We start from the raw sequence: 25,114 nt of genomic DNA on the forward strand, positions 1-25,114 counted from the left end.
TGTCTGCCTTTCAGGTCATTCCACTGTTTGATGGACAAAAAACATGAGGCTCAAGTAGTAAAGAAATTTGTTTTTATAACAAACCCTTCTACTTTATCTTTTCCATTTTCCTTTACACTCCTCTTCTTTTGAGGTTCCTTCTTTTGTAGAAGAGAGAACATAAATCTGTAACCTTTTCTTTTAAAAAACAAACCTTTAATCTTTATTCAGAATTGTCTTTTATGATGCTAATGGAGGATTATACAAGAACTAACATTTTCTTATGTTTATTATTGTTGCTTGAGTCTTCCACACCTAATAAAAGAGGGACAAAAAGAGACAGCATAATTGCATCTTGCAGAAACCTTCTCTTTTCTTTTATTTTTTTTCAGAACTTTTAAAAGAATTTTAATAAAATAGGAACTACTTAACAGAAATAAATTATTTAAAGCATAGAGCTTGGATATTAAGAAAAAAAAAAAAAAAAAAGGCTCTTGGAAACACAGTCCCTGGTAGACTTCAAATATCTTCTGGAACACATGGAGACTAGTGGAAGTATGGTCACTGCTGAGTCTCTCAGATATCCTAGCTTTTCTTTGTCTTTTCTCCAGTTTGGACAAAGCAGCTCTGTTTCAGGCCAGAAATAAACTTGTATCTGATTCTGAAGAGTCTGAAAAATAGTAATCTCTACAAAATCCTACCAGACATGTCAGAAGCAGGAGATGCAAATTGAGGATAATGACAGGAAAAAACAGGAGTAATTAAAAACTCTCTTTTTGTAAAGATGATGAAAGCAAGAATTTTCTCTGAAATTCATCGTTCTCTTCCAGGACATGGCATTAAAAAGTACAAAACCAGAATGATAACTATTTTGTGACAGCTTTAAAACCCAGATTACTAAATTGTTTCTGGCTCTAATTATGATGTTTCTGAGTCAGTACAATTTTAACTGTGTATTTAGATAGTGGAGTTTGTGCCCAAATCACAAAACAAGTACAGATGCACTTGCCTTGTAGATAAAAGTGACTTATGAACCCAGGGCAAGTTTTGAAGCATTATAGGAAACTATAATTATTTTTGAAGTACACTGAAAGATGAAGTCTAAAATAATATAGCCATTATAGATTAAAATTATAGCCAACCTCATTCTACACAAGGCACAGGAAAAATCCTGTCCCATAGCCCTTGGTAAACAATAGAAAACACTGTATTATCTCAAATACTCCTTGAATGAAAACCTGAAGAGTAGAATGACTCACTCAGCTGTACATTTCACCATGTTCTCACAGGACTTGGAAAGAAAGAGGGAGACAAATGTTTGTGTGTTTTTGTTTTGTTTTGTTTTGTTTTTTGTTTGTTTGTTTGTGTGTGTGTGTTTGTGTGTGTGTTTTGTTTTGTTTTTATCCTACACTTGAGAATGTAGCTGCACCAGATTATCTAGAAGACATATAATTTGAGATATATTAGGGGAGGAGCCATGTCTATGATATAGAATAAAACTACAGTGCTCTATCACCTAAGCATTAGCTTTGGTGTAAGTCAACTTCTCTAACCTGTGTAAAACATACAAGTCAAAAGCTTCTTTTCCTTCTTTTTTTCTGCCCAGTGGATGGAGGCTTGGAGTCAGATACCAAAACACCAGCTTAGGGAGCAGAGGGTCTGCCAGAGCTTAGTAACACAGAGTCAACAACGTGAAGTGTTTGTCTCCTGTCTCCATTAGGTATGTTTTCAAACAAAAGCAATGACTTCTGTGGTTTTGTACAGTGTCTGGTTCATTTTACACGAACACCTATAAAATGTACCCCTTGGTGGACTTGAGCATTTGTCTTTACAGAATAAATCCTGACAAGAGATAGGATATTCATGTGACTGCCCAGACCAATGTTTCAGGTACACAAGAACTTGTACCAACAAAAATGTAAGCAGCTATGAATTTTCTCTCTCCATAAAGCTAGATGACAAATGAGCACGGATTTTAATGATCACAGATCTAGACAAGTACCAAAATTCTACCTAAACCTATCTATGTCTCTCTGTGGATCTAACCTTGAGGTCCTTTATTACTATGAAATATAAAGTAACTGTAGTATGAATAAGAATGATGGCTTAGGCACCAATGGCAGTTTTAGATGTTTAAGCAGCTACATTCTATTTCATTCTGTTCAGACCCAGGAAAACTCATATAGCTCCATAAGCTGTAAATATTGTGAAGATGTTTTAGCTGCAAGTTTATTAGCTTCTTCACAGTGGTATTTTGGTAGTGATGGCTACTACAGGAATTTGATGTACTAACTCACATACGATTAGGTACTGATGTACACTATTATGTACACATGTACATAAAACATGTACACTCCACAGACGTGGGATAACCAAGTGCGTTAGTGCAGGATTAATTCTTTGACAAAAGCTACAAAATAACTGGAGAAGCCCCAGTCTGCCGATAACAATTTAAATGTCTTCTATTCATACACATTAAATGATTTTACCATCTTTTGCAAATAAATTGTTTCTATTCAGAAAGGAAAAATGTATGCAGCCAGATGGGTCTCATTAGCTAGAAATGAGCAAAACACAGGGCAACCAGGAGAAGCTGTGTGATGACAGCAGACTGAGGGGCTTTAAACAAAGTTGTGCTAACTTGTGTATATTGCAACTGTTAACTCAGAATGTCAAGAACTCTATAACAGCACTGTACAGGGACACCCTCTTTTTCCCTCCCTGTCAGGGCAAAAGAGAAAAAGCTTTTTTATTATGCAAGACTACACACAACAGAACAGCTACACAGAGAATTACAGAGGATTCTCATGGAAAGAAAGAAAAGACAGAGCCCTCACTATTCAATGCATATGTTTTCCAAAAAAGTGAAGGGAAGACAGCTGCTGCACCAGTATCCACTGTATGCAGTGCTGATAACTTTCCACAGTTATGGAAGCAAATAGAACTTGCACAGGCTCAGAATCAGTGAGGATTTGATGTAGAGGCTTTTAATGATGACTATTATACAACTCGAAGAATGGTTGAGTTTGGAAGGACCTCTCAAAGTCATGAGTCCAATGCAGAATACACCAACTCTAAAGTAACAAGAGATTTTTACAGATGCTGCTACTGCTAACAGGAGATCTTATGTAAAGACAACTTCTGAAAGAAAATTTTGTCAAATTGCCATATTGAATGCCACTTAAAAATTAAAAATTTTAAAAAATTTTCAAAGAACTGAAGGTCATTAACTGATGGGCTAGTACCCAATGAAGTAAGTAAACTATAACGGGACAGAGCTCTGTGTGTGATTCCTGACACACCTGTGATCATATTTTCCAGACAGTGCTCTACAACTTCTTCTGCAGAGAAAAAAAATAATAAAAAAGATAAATTCTATTTTTGCAAAAGGGATGTGTTTTTTTTTGTTTTGTTTTGTTTTTTATAATTAAAGCTTGAAGAGAAATGATGTTTTATGTTTAACAAATATAATTAACAAATTATGATTAACAAATGCCAAAAGACAGGTCAAGAATCCAGTCAAGTAAGTACTAAGATGAGTTGAAGAACTCATACCAGTACCAAGATGAGTTGAAGAAGAAAGCTTGTCAGTCAATCAAAAGCAAAAATAGGAATCAGAAAATACAGATGACTTGAAATGAGTGGTGGAGTGCATTTTGTCCTTAGCAAAATGCCACTAGAACACGAGTAGAAATTACTCCATCAGCCACCTAGAGTAAATTTCAGTCTTTCCTACATATAAAGTGATCTACTATTTTTGTGAACAATTTGGAAATATCTTATAAATATGTTGCTGGTATTAATGACTACTTTCCACAAAATAAAAATGAAATACATTCATAAAAATATTCACATAATTTATTTTTATGACATTTAATAATAGAGATCACTATAACTGGAAAACATTGCTTTCAACAGTCTTTTATATTTAAATGTTCATACCAACATTTTAAAATTGCAAGAGAAGAATTTTAAAGCTGAAACTATAAGACTGTTTTTCATTTAAACCCATATCATTGCTTTCAGGGATACTTTTGAAATCCAATCTGGAATCTCTGATTATTTTTTTTTATTTTTTACCAAAATATATTTCTGCCATCTCCACAGTACGAACATTTCCCTATTCAGTATCATTGAAATAAACTTGACAGAATGATTTGAATAATCCATATTAGATTGATAGCTAGTCAAGAGGTTGATGTGTTAATAACAGTAATAGACTAGAAAAGGAAAAGTGCATTGGATGGAATCAAAATCTGGAGATACATGAAAAAGATGAAGTTGTTTCAAACCAACATGGGACAAAAACAAGACAGTGGTACCCTCAGGGTACAGTAAAATAAAAACACTTGCAGGGAAGAGTTTTCCTCATGACCATTTTCCACTAGTAAATCACAAATTAATCTCATGCCCACAGGTGAAACCAAAGCTTTATTTGGCTTCAGATGTTAAAAAACATCTCTTGTTTTTAAACAAGATGTTAAAAAGCACCTCTTCAATCTTCACTATTTCTTTCTTCCCCAAAAGGCTTTATTCTAGCCACGATATTTTTGTACCTAAAACACGGTGCTGCTAGAGACACTAGTATATTGACCTTGGCTTACTGTGCACAGAAAGCTTGCAATTATTTCTTTTTTTCATAAGACCAAGAAAATATGAGTGGTACATTGTTCTATAAAGGCATGACAAAAATCTCAGATTCAAAAAACCTTTAAAACCGTCTCATTTATATAATCTAATTGCAATGTAGATGTGAGTTCCAAACTGAAGAACCTCTTCAAGGCAACTTCAATCCAAAAATTTCTAATATTCTCCAATGAGCAATATTACCCTTGCTTCACCACAAAACTTGTAAAAGCTGGTACATGCTTCTGCCTTTATATAAAGTACTTCAACTTCTCTTGGAAAATAAAATTTATATTTTGACCTTTTTGACTGCAGTTGGAGGCACAAAAATATAAACCAGATGTATTTAGAGTATATATTTTAAAATCTTTTAATAACAAATAGATAAAAAAAAAAAAAAAAAAAGTTTAGAAATGCTAAGGTAGCTAATGTTCAATAATACCATGATTTTTAAAAATTCTAATAGGAATTCTCATAATTTCAAACATAGTTTTATTATTTCAGGAAAATGTTCACTAGTAGCTCTTCAGAACATCTTCAGGCTGGCAAAGCCTACTATCTTAGGTATTGTCTCTATCTAGACTGCCCGAACTTCAAGCTGCTTTAGACGATTCAAGAGCTATGACTTGTACTCACAAAATAAGTTAATTGCGAACTCTTCTATTATTTATTTTTCTTGTTCTGTAGGGACAAGGTACTTTATCAGATTTATGCTATAGCCTCTCTAGTTTCCCTCTAGTTCTGAAATAATAAATAAGATTAGTGTTATCATCAAAATTCCTTTAAAACTGTCACTATTCTTCATCCCTTTGTATCATGTGAATTGGACAATTCATTTTGCAACACTAGAAAGGCTTCTCAAAAATAAAAGTGGATTCTTTCAGCACAAATACTGTAAATAAACTTCTTTAGTATTCAACATGTCAACATATATAACATATCTGTTATATAACAAAAATAATTACATACAGATATGATTAGCAACCTGAGCTGCTTGCCAGAAACATTAGTCTTCAAATCCTATGCTGGTTAACGTCACTTGAGGAAGATATATGGAACTAATATAATATAATAGAATGGAACTAATTAAATGGAACTAATAACATAATAGAACTACAAAAGTTTTTCTTTTGTAGGAAAACTGCTTTAAAATGGTCAGGTTTTGCAGTTTCAGAACTTATTTTCTTGTTTTCTTTGAAATCTTCTAGTGACTTCTGTGGTATTATTATCAACTCCTTAGTTGACAGCGCATCAGATTACCTGTTATACAAATAATTTGTATTGGCACTATGGTACACAAAAGTTACTGATTTCAGATAGTTTTATTTTTAAAATGGGAGAGAAAAGTAAGCTGTTTAAGGAAGAAAAAAAAAAAAAAAAGGAGGAAAGGATGGGAAGAATGGGAGTGAAGGGCAGAATTAGCAGTCATTTTCCTACAGATGTGATGTGGGTGCAAATAACTCTGAGAAACATAAGCTGTTGTAACTGTACAGCCAATGCAAATATCCTAATGTCTTCATAGAAACTTTGATGGGACATTCAAACTGTAGTATCTTAATCAGTACACAATAAATTTTATCTATTTTCACTTCATACTACACTTACATCTGACACACTCCATCTCCTTCTCATATATATATATATATATATATATATATATATATATATTTGGATACCTCTTGTTTTGAGGCAAGTATTTAAAACAGATGAATGAGTCACTGAATAGCTGAGAGTTGCTGTCTATAATAAGTGGAACTGTGAAATTCCTGAGCAAAGGTGACAAAAATAATGTGTGTTTTATCTTTCATGACTAACAAAAAGTTCATTGTTTTCATGCAATTGCAACCATGCAATTTGTAGATAAAGTTTGGGCATCTGTTTACACTAGATCTTAATTAAGATAAAATCATAATTCAGTATATTTTTATATATATATACTTTTTTTTTTTTTTTTTTTTGGGAGGGGGTCTCTTTTCTAACAATGCTTCCTACTGATGACAATGCAGTGCCCACAGCCTGAACACAGTCTGAGCCAGAGCAATGCTTCACGCCTGCTGGCTGCAAGGCAGTGCAGTACTGTTATAGTACAACATCTGATCTGAAACAGACAAAACCAGCAATAAATTCACACAGAAAAGTCAAAACATGACACATAAGTCAATCATACATTGCCTGTGTCTTCAGAGAAACAGGTCAGTGTACTGTGTGCATTTCTAGGTGGTAATTGGGAAAGATGTCACATGTAGTAGTGGAAAAGAAAGGAAGGTCCATGGGGTTTAACCAATGCCCCATCTTGTGGAGTTCAGGCACTTTCTGTGCTGTGGGTGTATCTGTCAACTGTTCTTTGCCTCCTCTATTTAGGCTGTCAGTTATTTGAAGCAGTGACCTCTTCATAGTCATCTGGTACCTGTGGCTGTACTTCATATAGCACAGTGAGGCCCTCATCTTATGTAATTACCTGATTTGGTTTAATTTTGCTTGAGAAACAAAAAAGGCTGAATATACCAATGATTCTGCATGAAATACACCTTGGTGGTGTGTTCTGGTAGATACACAACAAGAACATTTCCCTAGAGCTCTGCAATGTTCTATTCTGAGCCATCAAAGTCAAGACTAAGCAATAGCTAACACTTGTCTGAAAGAATAAAGTAGTCATTAAAGTTAGGTACTATTATTTCCAGTCATGTGGGCATTTCTTGTCAGTCTGGTGTGCTAAGCACAGGTTATTTTATCCTAAGAATAGATCCACATGACGTCAAAGTAGCAGATCTTTTAACAGATAATATTTGGACTTCCTAATTTTTATTTTTATTTTTAGAACAAATCTGTACACTGAATTTCCACTCTTGAAAGATACTTTTGACACTGAAGTAACTTATAAGGAAATATACAAAACCACCAGCAAGTCTGTTTAACACATTTCCCTTTGTTCTTGGCTATATGCTTTTTAGAAGACAAAGTATTTTAAAAACGAAATTTGAAAGGTCAATATAGATCAGTCAAATATAACTCACATCCTTATTTAGAGCAGCAGAACTACAAACACAGCTCCTGAATTGTGTGTTCCCTCACACAATACATGTTTGTTGCCCACTTCACTAGTGCCACTCTTTCATCTGCTCTGAAGTCAGAAACTTTAGATGAAAACCCTGGTATGCAAATGGGATTTCCTTCAATATTTACCCATTACTGTTAGCTCCTTTCTATAGTAACTAATATAAAATCAAAAAGTATTAGAAGTCATTCAAGTTAATGTTCTATGATAACATGTATGAGGTCCAGTACCAGTGAAGAGAGGCAGGGGAGGAAAGCTTCAGCATACTGTAGTACATACAAAACCAGAGGTTCCTTATTTCTACTGATTTCTACCCATGACTATGAATGACTTCAGTCTCCTAATGCAATGAACCTCTCTGCCAGAGTGGAAGACAATGATTGTTGTGGAGAAGAAGCTTTATCAAAGGTTGAAAGTGTGGAGTGAATTCCCCCAAGGCTGTGTCCTTATCACCCTGTAGCACTTTCTGTTCCAAGTAGAAACAAATTTTATTGTCTTCAGTACCTCTCTAAAAAACAAAACAAAACAAAACAAAAAAACACTAATGGCACTACCTTTCCCATATATGACACACAAAAGCAAGTCCAACCAAAACAAAATATTTCACTGCATACACTTTATCTTCTGGGAAGCAGACTAGACAATAAACAGAAGAGCTTTGTAATGTATAACATTTAAATAGTACATAGACAATACTTCAGCATGTAGGTTAAATGTATTTATGCATAGACTAGATTACATTAGAATAGAATAGAACAAAATCATGCTTGAAAATGTGGCTCTTATTTAAAGTCATTCACAATGTAATATAATAATGACCTAAGAATCTAGTTATATAAAGAAGATAGATAAAAATAAGAAATCACAGGAGAAAGGATGGATATTATTGTGCTCATAGGTTCCAAATTTGCAGTTCAGTGAGTTGCCCATATTCACCTAACAGAGAGCAATCATAATGCCAATAGGCAGACTAAGCAAAGGGAAGAATTATTATCATATTTCATATATCATATTTCAACTGCAGCACATAATGACTGTATTTCTTGCCCATGGTCACTCACAGACAGAATGTGGCTGAGTCACAAACTGAACCATTTTTCCTACATAGCTGACAAATTTTTAAAATAATATATAATCCATCCTTCCTACAAGACTTCTGTGCTAATAGTAATACTGTTATCCAGTGCAATAAGCCAGCACTGCACACCAAGTTCTTTCAAATTTTCATCACTGTTTTTCTAAATGTAAATACTAGAAAGGAAATGTCTTCATTTCCTCTCCCTCCCCTCCTTTTCTTTTTTTTTTTTATTATCACTTCTGAAACATGGCCCAGCTCCTGGGCTGCAACCTCCACTGGTGTGAATCAGTGCAGTGGGATAGAGTATTTCCTTTGAGCAACTCCAATTACTACTGTTCTGACGTTATATCCCAGAGGATATATCAGTGGTAATCTCTTCAAATTAATAGATGATTTTTTACTTATACGAATCACCTTTTAATTGTTTGACTTTTTACAGTGCTGTTTAATCAGAATGTCTTCCACTATCATTTCATATTTCCTGTCTGGGAGGGAAGCATACAGACTATTTTCAACCACAGCTCTGCTATTTTGCAAGCTCTTAAGAAAGTGAAATTTGCAATTTCTTGGAAGGACATATCAAAGGAGACAGGAATGACCATGACGGTCACTACCAACCCTTCCTTCCTGTCACATATTATCCTAAAAGTTTCATTCTTGTTATGATATGAAGTTTGAATCCTTTTCTTTCAGTAAGACTAGAAAGGTGCTTGCCGACATAACAATTGCAGTTTAATTACAGTACTACCAAGCACAAGGTTCAGCACAACAAAATTCTTGTCTGCCTGTAACACTCACAGATGTGTTTTGTGTCCTTTCTCTTGGTGAAATTTTGCAAGAAATTCAAATATTTCTTGCTTGTATTTAACACCTACCACATCTTACCATTAATATTTTTCTGTATTGTAGTACATCTCAGTAGTCAGTGCTCCTAAAAAACTTATGAATAAATTTAGGGTATGAAACCTATGCTTAAAACACATACAACTGAAAGGGGAGAATAAAGTGCATGAGACAAACTTCAGTCAGTTTTTTTGGATATAGAGAGCTGTGAACTTTTCTTTCTCCTAGAACTGCCTTTCATTTTCCTTTGCTCTGAGATCTTTTTTCCTTTCCTCTGAGATCTTCATCATACTTCTCATCTGTATTATTTTTGTTTTCTCAACCAGAAGTCCACTCCTGCATGAATTAAAACAAGTGCTCTACCTTGACAGAAGACCACTGTCTGTCCTCTAAAGCGTACATATTTCCTTGTATATTATTTGTCATACTGTGTCTTTAAAAAAAGTTTCAGTTTCTTGACCTTGCCTCTTTATTGCTTTTGTAACTCAGCTTCAAATTAACAGAACTTTTTCTTCATTTTCTTGTTTATGTATCAGTTTCATTACTGCTGTCACACAGCTCTGGGGACAGAGCTAGTTAACAGCTGCATCTCAACTGCTGCAAATGCAATCGCACGTTCTGCCCTGGAATATATGTGTGTAATTCTTGTTGACAATGCGGTGAAAATCAATTTCATATGGCACTGTGAACTGCAGCCACTTATGCAAGGCACTATTTGACTCTTAGGGTTACATGGTCATTTCTAATTTTGTAGAAAGCTGTACCACAATACTAAAAATAGAGAAAGGCAAGGAACACAAAACCAAGCAGTTCATCCCATCTGTAGGGGCCAGTTCCAGAGGGCAGAACTGATCCATTATTCCCATATCTTGCATTCCTTGCCCATCTACCCTTTGACGCACACAGGGTAAAATATAATTTAAAATTCAAATTCTTATGTAGTAAATTTTACCTGATCTAAGTATATTTGGCTTATCTTGATTTAAAACAGCTATGGATTTGGTTCTCTGCTTCCTAGTTTCACAGAAAACTTTCATTCTATGTAAGTGAAAGATGTCTTAGTCTGACCTGGAAAGCCTATGGCTGAGCAATCAGTGGTCATGCCCACTGTATTGCTAGGACCGGTGCTGTCAATCTTAACAAAAAGCAAAGAACAGTAAAAACTTAAGGTCAAGGACTCTCTTACAAACATTCTTCTGGTTTCACTGGCAATTATACCTCAGTAACTGAGAAAAGATTGTAGGTGTGTTTTTAAAGGGAAAAGGTTGTCACCTATTTTTCAGATTTGTTCTGTTTATGTTACAACCTTGTCATTGGAAATAAAAGGCTGCATTATCTGCAGTTGGCCCTCTATATATTTTTCTGCACAAGAAATTGACCAACTGAATGCTGCTTTTGCTGTGTCAACATTTGATGCAAGATTTGTAACGAGCATGTGGTTAGTCTCCTCATTATTCAGTGAACTTGTGGGCAATGTTATAGTCACATAAATACTACTGCTGCATACTAGAGAAATCTCTCTACCAGTTGTTAAGTACAGTGTTCAGAACCAGTACTCTCACCCAATGTAGAGAGCTTCCAAAACAAAGGACTGACAAAAAACAAAGACTGCCCAAAGGACAAAATTTTGAATACCAGCACCTTTGAAAAGTAAGTTCACAATTCAGAAATTAGTTAATTTATATGGAAAAAAAAAATGAAAAGTTTTGATTATTTTCCCTCTGAAACAGGAATGTTGGAGACAGAATAAAATTGCATTAAAAAAAATTCTTCTCAATAATGATTGAAGGGAAATATGGGTTACAATCTGTGTATCTGTGTGAGGGTGTCCTTTTCACCCACTTGATTATGGAAGCTGCTTTAGCAAGCCATTAATCACCCTGTCTTCTTTTGTTAATTTCTTTTTCTCAGAATGCAGCCATTTCTATAGGATTTTCAAGAAAATTTCAAAGACAGTATGTCATTTGTTCCTGAGCACTATTTATTCTTTCACCCCTATCGAAAAGATTTTTCCACTCCATCCAAGAACATTGGATGTTACCTCAAGATTCTGAAGCTGTCATCCACGTCACTCTAAAATTTTTGAAAATCTGGTTCTTTCTTAAAACTGCTCAAAATATAATATGATAATGATTCAAGAATCTAACCATATATATGATGACACGGAAGATGAATAAATCACAGCAGAAAGGAGTGGTAGTCTGGAGCATTCATAAGTTTCAAATTGTGGTCTTTGTGGTTGCAGTGCTCCTGTTTGAATGATAAATTTGTTCCTGCTGGTACTGTATTTCACTTGACCAATGAGAACATTTTATTATTGCCTTGATTAAGATAAACAAACAAACAAACAGGGTATCATGCCCTACTGCCCATACACATCTGTTACTCATGTGCAAAACTTGCAATATTGTTGGTTTTTCCTTTTTTTAAATCTGAATCTCCAGCATTAAGAAGCGTGTGGCAGGACTACAGTAAGTATACTCTTATGCTAATGAACACCCAGGCATCTTAAGAAGAGGAATTTAATCTCAAAATGTCTTTGTACTTGCCTCTGCATTTCAGGTCTGATGTTTCTTAACACCTTCAGACAAACCTAATTCACCACAAATGTCACAGAGATATAATGTTTTTGATTTTCTTTGTACAGGTAATCTACAGGTAATCATTCTTTATTTTTTTGCCCATGTTCCTTTCTAATCAGGGATGAATGGAACCCTTCAAATTAAGACATTGCATTTATCTGTCTTCAGCTTTCAAAAGAAAACAGAAGTGAGCCTCTCTTTTGGTACTTTAAAGCTCCATTCTTTGCTGTAATGAAAGAATGTAGCATTCAGAAGTATGTTGTGAAGTTGCCTACAAATTCAAAGGTGCTCCTTTACTTTGCCAGAATAGGTCTGCTTTAAACAGAAGCACCATTTTATTTTATTTTATTTTATTTTATTTTATTTTATTTTATTTTAGTCTACCAAGCAACTGTTTTATGAGGGAAGAATTCCAGAACTTCATTCCATCACAAATGATATATCAAATGTCCACCAAGTAGATCTGTTCTGAAAGGCATGGCTCTGATGGTCTGACATGGCTTATATTACTCTGCTTTAATGTCATGTCTACTGCAGATATAGGTGAAAACTTTCAATAGCTATATGATGCTAGAAGTTTCAGTATATTTTATAGATACAATTCACTCACACAACAACAGAACTAACACGTATGCACATTCTGAACTTTCATTGCCATGCCTGCTGCACTTCAACTACAACATTTCCTACTTTTTTTTTTCCCTGTTGCCTTTTTGCATTCTAAACCCCATAGTACTATTCAGTAAAGTATTATGGTGAAATACGATGCAGATCAAACTCTCTCTGTTGGACATCAATTTAACCAGCCCAGAAAAGTCCTTTTTTTTTTTTTTTTCTTTAAATTTGTGCTTTCTAAAACTGCAGAAGAAAAATATTATTCTTCTACAGTCACCGTTTATGAGACCTCCAACTTTGAAAACACCATGCAGTTTCAGAAATAAATTCAGAATTAGACTGTTCAGTTCCACAGCAATAGCATAGAAGACACAAACCAAGCCATTAATCTATTTACAGGGAGACTGCTTCATCTACAGTCCACCTCTCAGCACTTTGCAAATGGCCTCAGCAGCATTAATTCAGACAGTCTGTTGCCACTAAGACAATACACTTGTTCATCTCAACCATACTCACATGGCACTGTGCGGAGGTAGAGATTGTCTCTTATGATCTGCTGGAGCTCATGGTCCACCGAACCTTTCTGGAACCGTAAATTGAGGTAGTGACGAAGGTCCTTATCAACGATGCCTCCTGTCAAGGACAAGAAAAATGAAAAGATGATTTAAAAGTATATTGTGTTGAAAAAATAATGAATCACTTGTAAAGTCTCAGTCTCTCATTTTCCTTCATGTTTCTGTCAAGGTAGATGACAGAAGCACAAAGTTCTCTAGTCAAGACAGGTAGTTGGTATAATATTATTTAGTACTGATTGTTGTAAAGGTTAAAAACAGCTAATGATAATTGGCTAAATCTGTACAGTTCAGAAAATACATGATGAGGTGTCATTTTTTTCCTGCACAAACTGGTAACATTATTACTATATAACAACATCCATATGTATCTGTATAATACATTATTAGGTATTATGTTCCCTGTGACCATGGACCAATTTTCTACCCATTTAGTAAACCAAAAAATGTTGTTTAAAATATCTCTTCAGTGTTCAGTGATTTCAATACAAGTCTAACCAGAATAAAATGCAATTAAACTAGTTATTAACTGTAATTAATAACCATACAAATTATGATAAAATCTTTTGTGCTATTTATTTCTAATAGTGCTCACATATGAAAAAGACACCATAGCAAACAAGGGTACATATTTTATTTCTACCACTGAAAAGAGTCAGTAGTAATATAACATCTTAGGATAGCACTGCAAACAAATGTGGAAAAAAAAATTGAGTTTAAAACCCAGTATTTACCATTTTTACAATAAATTCAGAAGAAAACAACTTAAAGTATTGTTTAGCTAATGACTGGTGTGTCTCAGTCCACTGTTAAAGGCATATATATTTGTATAATCTAAGATTAATAAATATTTCATGATATATTTCCTCTCCATTTCTTCTAACCTGGAGTATGGATGATATTTATAATTATGGGAAAAATTCTATAAATAATTGCATTTCTTCCTTCTCTGAAATATTGACATAAGAAAAGTATGGGAAATCATTACAACACTGAGTTCTGACATGTATTGCCAAGATGAGAAATTGCAATCAGATAGCTCTCTAACTTGTTGCTTCATAAATTCAACCTTAAAGTACTTTTTAAAATGGCATTTGCTATTAAAACACCTGCCAAATGTCTTATTGACTTGGACTCTCTAAAGATTTTCTTGTAAAAAAGAACAAATAATATTCCCACCAAATTATTTGAAAGTCACTGAAGAGCACAAATGATTATAAATTAAAATATATTTCTCCTTGCAGCTATTCCTATTTATCTCTCAATTACAAGTCCATAATCTTATTATTGTTGCTCTTTGTCAATAACTTCAAAATCTTTTGTGCCAGGTTTATAAAAAGCTTATAAATAATTTCCATCATCCTTAGCTCAAGGCAAAAAGCAGCAGACTTTCATAATAAAATAAAATAAAAAAAAGAAAAAAAAAAAAAGAAAGAAAAGAAAAGAAAAGAAAAGAAAAGAAAAGAAAAAAAGAGAAATACAAAAAAATAATAATAATAATCCTGCACTCATAATAGACACAAAGAAATACCTGTGTGCCTGGTTCCCAGATGCTGAGAACCCTCATACAGATCTCTGTTGTTCCAGGATCCAGGCTGAGCCACCTAGTCCACTACTTTGGTATCCCTAACACTTTTTCTCTCAATGAGCTGTCTTTGCAGACCAGACTATCCTTACTCCTGCTCTTTTTTTAACAAGATTTCAGTGGAGGTGAAGGCTAGAGGAGGCTGCAGAAAGCATTCTGCTCCTGATTGGATTTTGCTGTCCTTTCTGATCGGCTGCAGAGAGTAAAGGTCCTGCAGCTCTTGCTCTTCTTGCTCTAATATACAGAACATGCCCAGTGATGCAGATGCTTTCTGGCAGCCTGAGAAAATGCCAGCTCAAGAACAACAGCTGTAGCCTGCCCACTGACATAAACCTGAATCATTCCACTTATGACATAGGTAAGTTTAGGAGTCTACATAGATTTCTGACCCTCTAAGTGATTTCTTATTTTGTTTCAGACACAGATATTTACTTCACCGTGTAATGCACAAATGCACTAAAACCTCCTAAGCACTTCATAAAGAGTCACCTGATATTTTTGCCTAAATGCTTATTCCAAACTGGATTATAAAAGCTTATATTTACAAGAGGAGGTGTCTATAGCCTTGTTTTGGTTACACACACATTAAAATGCAAAAGTTTGTAACAAGAGTAAGACTTGAACATCATGCAGGAGAGGAAAAACAAGCAATCAAACAAACAAAAACCTTGCCAGCTTCGTAGCAGAAGTGAAATGTATACAATCATTCTCTTAATCTGGGTATATACTCTACCAGGAGCAGAGTCTATTTTAAAGAGCAGTCAGATTAACTACGGACAGCACGTGTACTATTGACAAATTTCTTTCTTCAAAACTCATTGTTTTCTCACCTAATTGACATTTTTCAGTTCTTTAGGCATAAGCTACCCTTTTGTTGAATCTGGTATAACAATGAATTTTAAAAAATATGAAAAATTGGAAAAAAAATATGAAATATTGGAAAATATGAAAAACAAAATAGCTCCAGAGTCCTGAACAGCAGATGAAATATTTTTAATTCATTCCCCCAGTTGTCACTCTTACGCTTTTCTTCCCTAAAAATCTTTGTTACTTTACCAGATGCTTGTCAAAAGAATACCTGATTTGACTCCAGATGTGCTTTCCAGGTATTTATAATGCTGGACAGGAACTTTTGAGCAGCCTGATCCTTTTAAAGTACAAGCAGAAGAAAATGTAACATCTGTAGTTTGGGGCCCTAAGAAACTATAGTGATTCACAAGAATGCAAAACAGCCTTGATTTAACAGCAGTGAACTAGATCTCATGTTACAGAATAGAGAAATCAAAAATAACATGTCAGGAGGAGGAAAAATAATAGAACTATGTCCTTCAAAAGGTTGAAACAACAGACTGAAAATCATATTAGTTGGTTCACTTTCACAGGAAAAATGAAATTTAGTGATATTATCAATAAGTTTGAAGAAAGAGAAGCAGTCAGAAAACAGCGGTCACTGTTTTTGCAGAAAGTAACACCACTCCACTATTTAGTGGGGCAATCCATTTGCAATCCATTTAGACAAGTGTCAGATACCCAGGACTGACATGGTTTCTGGAAAATTCAACTTTCAATTTTCAATTTTCTCTTTTCACAGTACATTTAAAACCACTGAGATGTTGAAAAAGTCCAGGCATGAACCTCAACCTGTGTTTTTCTGTTATTCCCTGAGGCCCACAGTGGGCCCTCAGAGAGGTGCTCAGAGGCTGCCGGTGCCCGTAGTGCCATACCACCAGCCCTAAGGCAGCTCAACAACAGCTCACAAGAAAGAGCCCAGAAACAAGGAGTTTACAAAGGCTGCATCCTGCTCGCTGTGTGTGACAGTGAAAGGAAGCACCATTGTATGTCAGCGGTATTACACAGCACAAGCTTTAAAAACCCAGTCCAGAGACCATAATTAAAAATGTTCTTTGGCTGCTGCCACAGGAGGAGGCTGATAACTATGCAACAAGCATTCACCAGCTTGCAGCTATGCAGGGTGTTTTTTTTCTTTTTCCTGGCTTGAGGCTTCAGTTTCATTCACTCCAATGAATCCCATTGCTTTGCTAGCTAGGAAATATAGGATGTGAATTAAACACTTCCAGTAATGGTTTCTTTCATAATGTATATTTTAGGTGCAGATACCAATCATGACGGCAAACTCATAACCAAGAATGAATTTTACTCCACAGTTTATAAAAGTAGATACCACTTGGTTGAACTGAAAAATGCTCTGTTTGCATATTTTACTCATGAATTTAATGAGTAAAGTATATCTTTTTATAGTTTTAATATATTAATGTCAAGTTTCCTTGCCTTCTCAAAATTTAGCAGCAAAGCCCAATCGAAAAAGAAATATAATAAAGAACATGCATACAAAAGGATATTGAACAGTTCACAGCTCATTAAAAGATTCAAAACTGAAGAAGGTAATTACCATTTCTGAGAAAATGACAGAGATAAATGTAAGGAGGGCTATAATTTTCTCTAGCCCTAAATATTGCAGGAAGTTTGTTTTGTTTAGTTTTGTTTGTAACTTTCCATTTGGTGTACCATGGATGCTTCAGATGGAGTATACTCTCGTATTTTATTTTTCAGTGATGGACTGCTTGCAAAACATGAACATCCCTCTTGTTGTTCCCACAATGTCACCTCTCAATATTTTATTTCTTATACTTAACACAATTTTTATGGTTATAACTCCACAACAATATTCACCTATTACTGTTTTCTCATCTTCTCATCTCTTCTCATAACATTTTAGTGAACTCCCCAAACCTGGTCTGCTACATTGTTTTTTGTTTGTTTGTTTGTTTGTTTGTTTTAAACAGTATAGTCATTACATCTCAACCAAGAATAATTTGCCTTGAAAATATTTCAGCTTCCCTGGGTTCTATAAATACTTCTGGTTTGAAAAATCTATGAGTAAGTAAACCTCTCATATCTAGATTAGCAACTGTACATGACCTGTGTCTGAGAAAAATAAAGGAAATTATTTAGGGTATGTACCTTGCAAAAATGTACAAACATAATTTTTTTAGTATAAACTACCTCCCTTCTTCTTTAGCCCTACTTGCATGAATCCATGTCTCCCCTTATTTTCAACAAGCTCCCAATTCTGACTGTAAATATGGGACACCTATATTTGGCCAGGTCAAAAGCTCTGGCTTAATAGCCTTTCACCAGTTTGAGCAGGACTAACTGACTCGAATAACCCTCATATTCAGGTGTAATCTGGAACTTTAGATTACTACTGTGATGTGCCTCCCTGGACATCTGATGACTTTTTTCTACACCTGTTCAGTAAAAGACATAGTTTGGTGCATGCCAGACTAACTTCTCTTTCATTCACAGATGATCCAACTGACCTTTCAATCGTTGGCCCAAATTACTAATTATCATTAGCCCAAATGATTTCTGTATTTATTAGCCTAAAGGACTTTAAACAGGAATATCTAGTTTATTTGTTCTTTTCTCTACTGAAGAGATAAAAAAGTCCATGACAGTGGCTGCAAGAAGTATTTTTTGTGACACTGTCACGGCTCTATAAAGAAAATCAAGACCATCATGAATAAAAAAGCTGTGTATATGGCTTAATTGCTCATTTCTGAATATTTTTGGAAATGGTCCAGCGAGAATTCAGAATACCTGAAATCATCTTTCAGCAACTTCTTTCAGTCATCTCCATCAATTCAGTGACATCTTACCCATGTACCTACAAAAAATTCTATGGTGTTTTCAATCTGGCATGTAAGGCCTAACCTGAAGTGACCTATGGTTCCTCCTCCAGTCCTTTTCTCCAGACCCCCACCACTTGAGGCTTGTATAAGAAAAAAAAAAAAATAATAATAATTAGTAAAAGATTAGTTGTTTTGTTTGTAATTAAATGCAGCAAAGCAAACTTCAGCAGTGGTGGGGGACTGGCAGTACATAGCAGAGAGAAAGTCCATGTCAGCCAGGGCTCCAAAACATTACTGCCTTCTCACTGTTAAAGTAATTGAAAATATTTTTAATTTAAAAAAACATCAACTGTCACATCTCCTCTTCTCTCAAAGCTTTTTCCCCAGATGGTCCTCTCAGGAGAAGAGTAATGGCCTCTTCTCCTGAGAGCTCCACCTAACCCATAACTAAGTGTGTGAACAAGAGATAAAACATGCTCACTAGACATTTTTTCATTAGTTGAATGATATTTTGTAGCAATAAACATCAAAAGAATATCCATAAGAAAGTATTAATTAAAGGAGAACTGATGATTAACACTGTTCACATGAATTGCTGGTGTTTGTACTACAAACATTTTAAACAAATGTCCTACTGAGTACATGATCAATAAAGATGTCGTGCATATAACATTTCAGAACTAGTATGAAACGATTTGTTTTATTATTTTTTTTAACAGTAACAAAAGAAATAAAATCATTATGAATATTCCAAAGTAATAACAAAAACTCTGGATTGGATTTTATAAGGATTGGTTATTAAAATGCAGCCTGCAGCTAAGCCTATTATTTAAAGGAAAATATTCTCAACAAACCTACCTAGTACTCAGAGGAGTATAAATATGAATTTTGGTACTTCACTTCTCATTGTATATTCAACCCTGTTAGTTACTTCAGGTTTCCAGGTAAAGTATATAACCTCTATAACAATATTCTGAAAACAGTACAACACTTTAGTATGTATTACATTCTAGTCATTAGCTAAAGATTGTACATTTTAATCTTTAAAGCTTTTCTACCCCTACATTAAACTCTGTGGCTCTTTGAACTTCTGTCTGTCTTCCACTACTACCTTCAGCCAAGTCTGCCATGAGACATCTTATCTGGCAAGTCTCAAAGCATCGGCGTAAGCTATCATCACTGTGAAACATGTAGTAAGATAAAGTGGGAAAAATAAACAAGTGGAAATTTTAAAAGGAAAATTAGACTTCTCAGGAAGAAAATTATTTTCTTTCATACTTGGAACTACACCAATAAATTCAATTTCATGATCCTTTACTGGAGATCTATGTAAATCTAAAGAGTAAAAACTTTGGAAAATAATAGATCATGGGGCTCTCTATGTATCATATATGATGAAAGACAATGAGATTTAGTTTATTAATTGGGAAATGGCCTTCTCTTTTAATAGCCTACTATTTTGTAGCCTTTCATTTTCTCTTTATTGTATTGATATTACTTTTTTCTTTTCTTATTGATCTTTTGTATTATATATCACTTACATATATTCTGTGCCCCAACTCCCCCCCCCCGACATTTCCATCCTTAGATTTCACCTTTTATAGCCCCTCCTAGCATTTCACATTTAAGGATTTGATATCCTTGTAGGACAAATTGAATAGGGATGGTACAGAATATAGAGTGTATTAACAAAACAATAAAATCTAGCCAAGCAATGAATAATTTTCTCTACAACATGTCCCTTAGCACTTAGATATGGATGTATGTCTATATACAAGTATGCAATTCCCTAATGTCTGCAGGAGATGTGCTCCTCCTGCTCTTCCTGGACTAAGAGATGAGCTGATGTTTTAATACCCTCTGACCTAACTTAACTTTCTGCCTTGCTGAGGATGGAAGTATTGTCACTGCCTAAGGACAACCTGGGTTTGGTCCAATGCCCTCTGACACCCATCCTCAGGCAGGTGCTACTGGGGCAGTCTGAGTAAGGACTACATCAGTGGGACACCCCACAGCAGCAACAGGTGAAGGCCAGGGGTAGAGTGACCCTTGGAATAATGTGAAAGTATATCTTGTGTGCAATTACTTTCTTTGTTTTGTGGCTAACCTTAAGCCAATATTTGAAATATAAGACTTGAACTGTAAGTTTGCACTATGCCAGAAGCAAAAACGTGGCTTCCACAATGCTGGGAGACTATGTCAGTGGGAGACTATGTCAGCTGAGCCAAAAGCATCTACATTTTGTACCTTGTCTCAGATTGGTGACCTTCAGCTCTTATTAAAATAGTAGCTCTCCAGTCATGGCTACAGAAACAGGCTTCCATTGTTTAAAAACCAGTTGCAGCATCTTTCAGAGTCTGCATACAACATTGACTTTAACCTCAGAGAACTGCCATTTAAAAAGTAAAACCATTTTGTAGCTCTGCTATGTAGAGGTACTTTGCAGTTCTTGACTGGAGTATCTGGGAAACACCATGATATAACTGGCTGGCAAAAAAAAAAAAAAAAAAAAATTATAATTCATGATACTGAGAGGACAGTTTGGGCATTTGGGCATTTACTTTCGTAAGACTAATGATTTTTCTTCCATTTTCTAGTCAGTAGGTATATAAACAGAGTTTAAAAAAATGTTAGAATGCTGCTACTGCTTCTCTGCAAAGGCTGTCTGGAAATGAACTGCCATTTACTCTGTTTTTGAAATTCTCTAAAGCAACACTTCCTAATTATGGAACAGAGATGTTTGTAGGTGCCTCCAGTATATTGTTGATTTGACTGATAACTTACACATAAACATTAATTGCTACTGAGATATTTAAAAGGCTGTAATTGTTCCTACAAGATTTACTACAAGGAAAATAATTATCTCTACAGATGTTTTTGACAAACACTACATTGTAAGGGATTATGCATTTACTTACAAAGTGAGAATGTCAAAAATGACACTGTCAGCTTGTCAGAGCCCAGGATACACTTCTCGTCTTGAAATTTGAACACATATACAAAATTCTTCAAACAGTGCCTACTTTCTACCTGGTAGTCAGAAGCTCTCAGTCATATATTTTTATTTAGACAAAGGGTACCTCAAAGGGGCTTGAATCATTTTACAACCACTGTTATGCAACCTAACTCCCAAATACAGATCCCAAAGAAAGTGATAAAAAGCTCTGAATTGACTGCAACAAGAAAAGTTGTAGTAGGGAAATAAAGCATCTTACTGATACTCTTCTATAGACAAAACTTCTCTGAAAATTGATGGCGCATAAAGCTGAAAACTCACAGAATAAGCTTAACCAGAGATTGACTATAGCATACAAAAACTATTTGAATAGGACTAATAAGGTTTCTTTTAGCTTCAGAAAAAAAAAAAAAAACATTTATATTGTTATTTGGGCTGGATATATTGCCAGGAAGCTGTTTTGAATTCTAGGAAAATCCACATTAGCCACAAATGCCTGATAGACAAGTTAATCAAAGGAACAAGAAGTCATAAAGATGTAAGAATTTTATTTTTTTAATCAAACAATACCAGAATATTAACTTAAAACATGCATATATTTGGAAAACAAACAAACAAAATGCTTCTCTCTGTGTGCTGCTTACCGACATGCTTGTTAGAAAAATACAGTTACAAATTGACTTCTCTGGAAAAGCTCAAAGGCAGCATTAATCTCTGATATATAATAATGGTGATATGTGTGCTCATTCATTCTGACTGGGTACAAATTATGCCTTATTGTGTCAGCTTAATTCTCAGTGCTGTAAAGGCAAGTAAGCTAACAGAGAAACCCTGATGCCTCTCTTGATGTCATCTGGTGGAGGAGCAACTCTAATGCTCAGAATACTTGCAGACATGTTCAGACAGTTCTCAGGAACCTACGCTTATGTCTACCCAAAGCCACATCTGTTCTACAAATACAGAGCCTCTACAGTCCTCTCTGAGCTCCTTTCTGGGCTGCTTCCTCCTAAAAAACTGTACTGAGAGCTACACAGATACATCATCGGTCTTACTTCATCAAGAATGTCACAGAATCATATTTTACAGGTTTCATTATTCAAGCAAAAGTAGAACAAGAATGTGTTCCAGGATTGTCTTACTATGGAGAAATATTTTCCTGTTCTTTCTTTGTGACAGGTAAAACCATCTCCTTTTACCAGCAGACAGCTCTTCATCTTTAATGGAAAAGTTACTGTTCTGGTTAATACTCCTCTTTTCTATGAATACAGCAGTAAGATGGCAGTTCATCTACTAGGGACACAAATGTTCTTCTGTTCTCTGGTAGAACTTCGAGGTTTGACAATTATTTGAATAAAATATGAAAAACTGGATTGGAATAGTGGCGTAGTTTTGCCAGACCTGAATTATATGAAAGACATTCTACTTAAATTATAGCTATATAATTTTAATTGCTTGAGATAGAGACTTATTTTCCTTATTTCTGGAAATAATATTGCCATATTAATAGGCTGTGAATGGTGTGCTGACATTTTTAAAAGAGAAAGATTACTCTGGGTAAATCCCAGTAACACACTATTTATGAGGAAAGCAAGCTCACAGAGGTTACAATTGTGAGTTCTAATAATAGTTTAAAAGTGTGATTTAAGTTAGTATCTGAGTCATAGATGCCCAGATTTTTAGCCTTTACAGCATCTCAGTCTGAACCATAATGTACTGAGAAAAATCACTGTCATAATGCATTATTTCCTGATTTTCTAATAGCTTGTTGCATAAATAGCAGAACACCATTTTGCAGACTTTATACTCATGATACTTACAAAGTGCAAACTCAATTTGCAATAGATTAACTGAACTTTGAAAGCAGGGTTCAAAAAAAAAAATTATTCACTGAAACTGAATTGCACATATATATATATATATATATCTGATAACATATACATGTTATAAGATGTGTATCCTTCACCCAGAAATCTGGTTTCCTGAATCAAGTTTCATGGCGTTCATATCAAGAGTAATACACTAAAAAGATTATAATGGGAGGTGCTTTATAGCTATTTTTTCAGTAATGAGAAATAAAGACAACATAAAACATGTAAATAATCATAAGGCTGACAAGGTGTCCTCCTGCTTTATACACATGGAAGTGCTCAGAACAATTAACTGACATGGTTCCCACTGTTTAATTTCTGTTTGATGCACCTTTCAGCTTGAAATCCATAGCGATACCATCTTGAAATAACTAGACAAGCAGTGGAACACTGGACATAGTATTTAGAGCTGCAGTTTTAATCCCGTTAAAAGTACAGCATACATATTTCTAAGGCTATATATTATTCAGGATTTTAATTTCACACTGGCTTGTGAATTAGAGCCTTTAACCAAAATGCAGTTTTCTTTCCCTGCCTGGAGTGTCCAATCCCCTAAGGCATCCAGGATGCTTAAATATTACATAGAGGACTCTCAGGAAAAAATAATTTTATATATTAATATATATATATATATATGGAAAATAGTATGTAATTTCACTACAAAACTAATATATATATATATAAAAAGCTAGATATAGCCATAATAATCTATTACAAACTAAGCATCCACTTTTAAAAATGTCTGGAGAACAAGTCACAGGTAGTCTTATTTTCTTTCTTGAAGACATCTAAAGCCTCACCATTCACTGTGCAGTCTTATAACGCAATTAATAATCTTTCAAGATTAATTAACAATTAAAATACTAGTAATTACAAGAATGACATAAAGAATAAGTCTGAGTTTGAGAAAGAAAGAAAAGATCCAAATAAGCCAAGGGGGTTGTGTGGTTTTGAAGGAAGGTTCAAAAAGCACTAATTTGTCAGTTAAGCATCTTTTTATTGTGACAAACTTATTAGCTATTGTAGCACAAGACCTTGACAGATGCTGTTACCTTAATATAAAGCCCAATCAAAGTATTTTCTGACATAATCCATTGCACTAGTCAAGTTTCAAAGATGTGCAGGAAAAGTACAATCAAAGCAGTGTAAGTTTTGGTAAAACACTGAGTCACACTGCAATATGAAAAATTAAAATGAAGTTGTTGAGCCCTTACTAGTATTGTATAACACTGTGCACTGGGTTTGCTACAGAATGCCACTACAACTTTCTTTGATATTTTTCTTACTTACAAATTAATTAAATCCTACAATATTCATAGAATCATAGAGTGGTTTGGGTTGGAAGGTACTTTAAAGATCAGTTCCAACCCCCTACCGTGGTCAGGGACACCTCCTACCAGACCAGGTTGCCCAAAGCTCCATCCAACCTGGCCTTGGGCACTTCCAAGGATGGGGCATCCTCAGCTTCTCTGGGCAACCTCTTCCAGTGCTTCATCACACTTACAGTGAGGAATTTACTCCTAACATCTAATCTAAGTTTCCCCTTTTAGTTTAAAACCATTTCCCTTTGTCCTATAAATATCTGCCCAAATAAAAATTTGTTGTTTCCATCTTTTTCATAAGGCCCCTTTAAGTGCTGAAAGGCTGCAAGAGAAGGCTCTCCCCACAGCCTTCTCTTCTCCAGGCTGAACATCCCCAGTTC

General features: G+C 34.8%; 1 protein-coding gene across 3 annotated transcripts in view; it reads right to left on the minus strand.

The window, feature by feature from the left end:
• MAGI2 (membrane associated guanylate kinase, WW and PDZ domain containing 2) overlaps positions 1-25,114 on the minus strand; it is a gene marked incomplete at its 3' end in the record, with an annotated part of 758,986 nt that overhangs the window by 518,095 nt on the left and 215,777 nt on the right. For all 3 annotated transcript variants that reach the window (XM_084287031.1, XM_084287030.1, XM_084287029.1), the window contains exon 2: positions 13,295-13,411. In XM_084287031.1, the coding sequence (XP_084143157.1) occupies positions 13,295-13,411 (117 nt within the window). The remainder of the gene's footprint in view (positions 1-13,294; positions 13,412-25,114) is intronic.

Source organism: Netta rufina (assembly GCF_964035555.1).
Source record: "Netta rufina genome assembly, chromosome: 1".
NCBI lineage: Eukaryota > Metazoa > Chordata > Aves > Anseriformes > Anatidae > Netta > Netta rufina.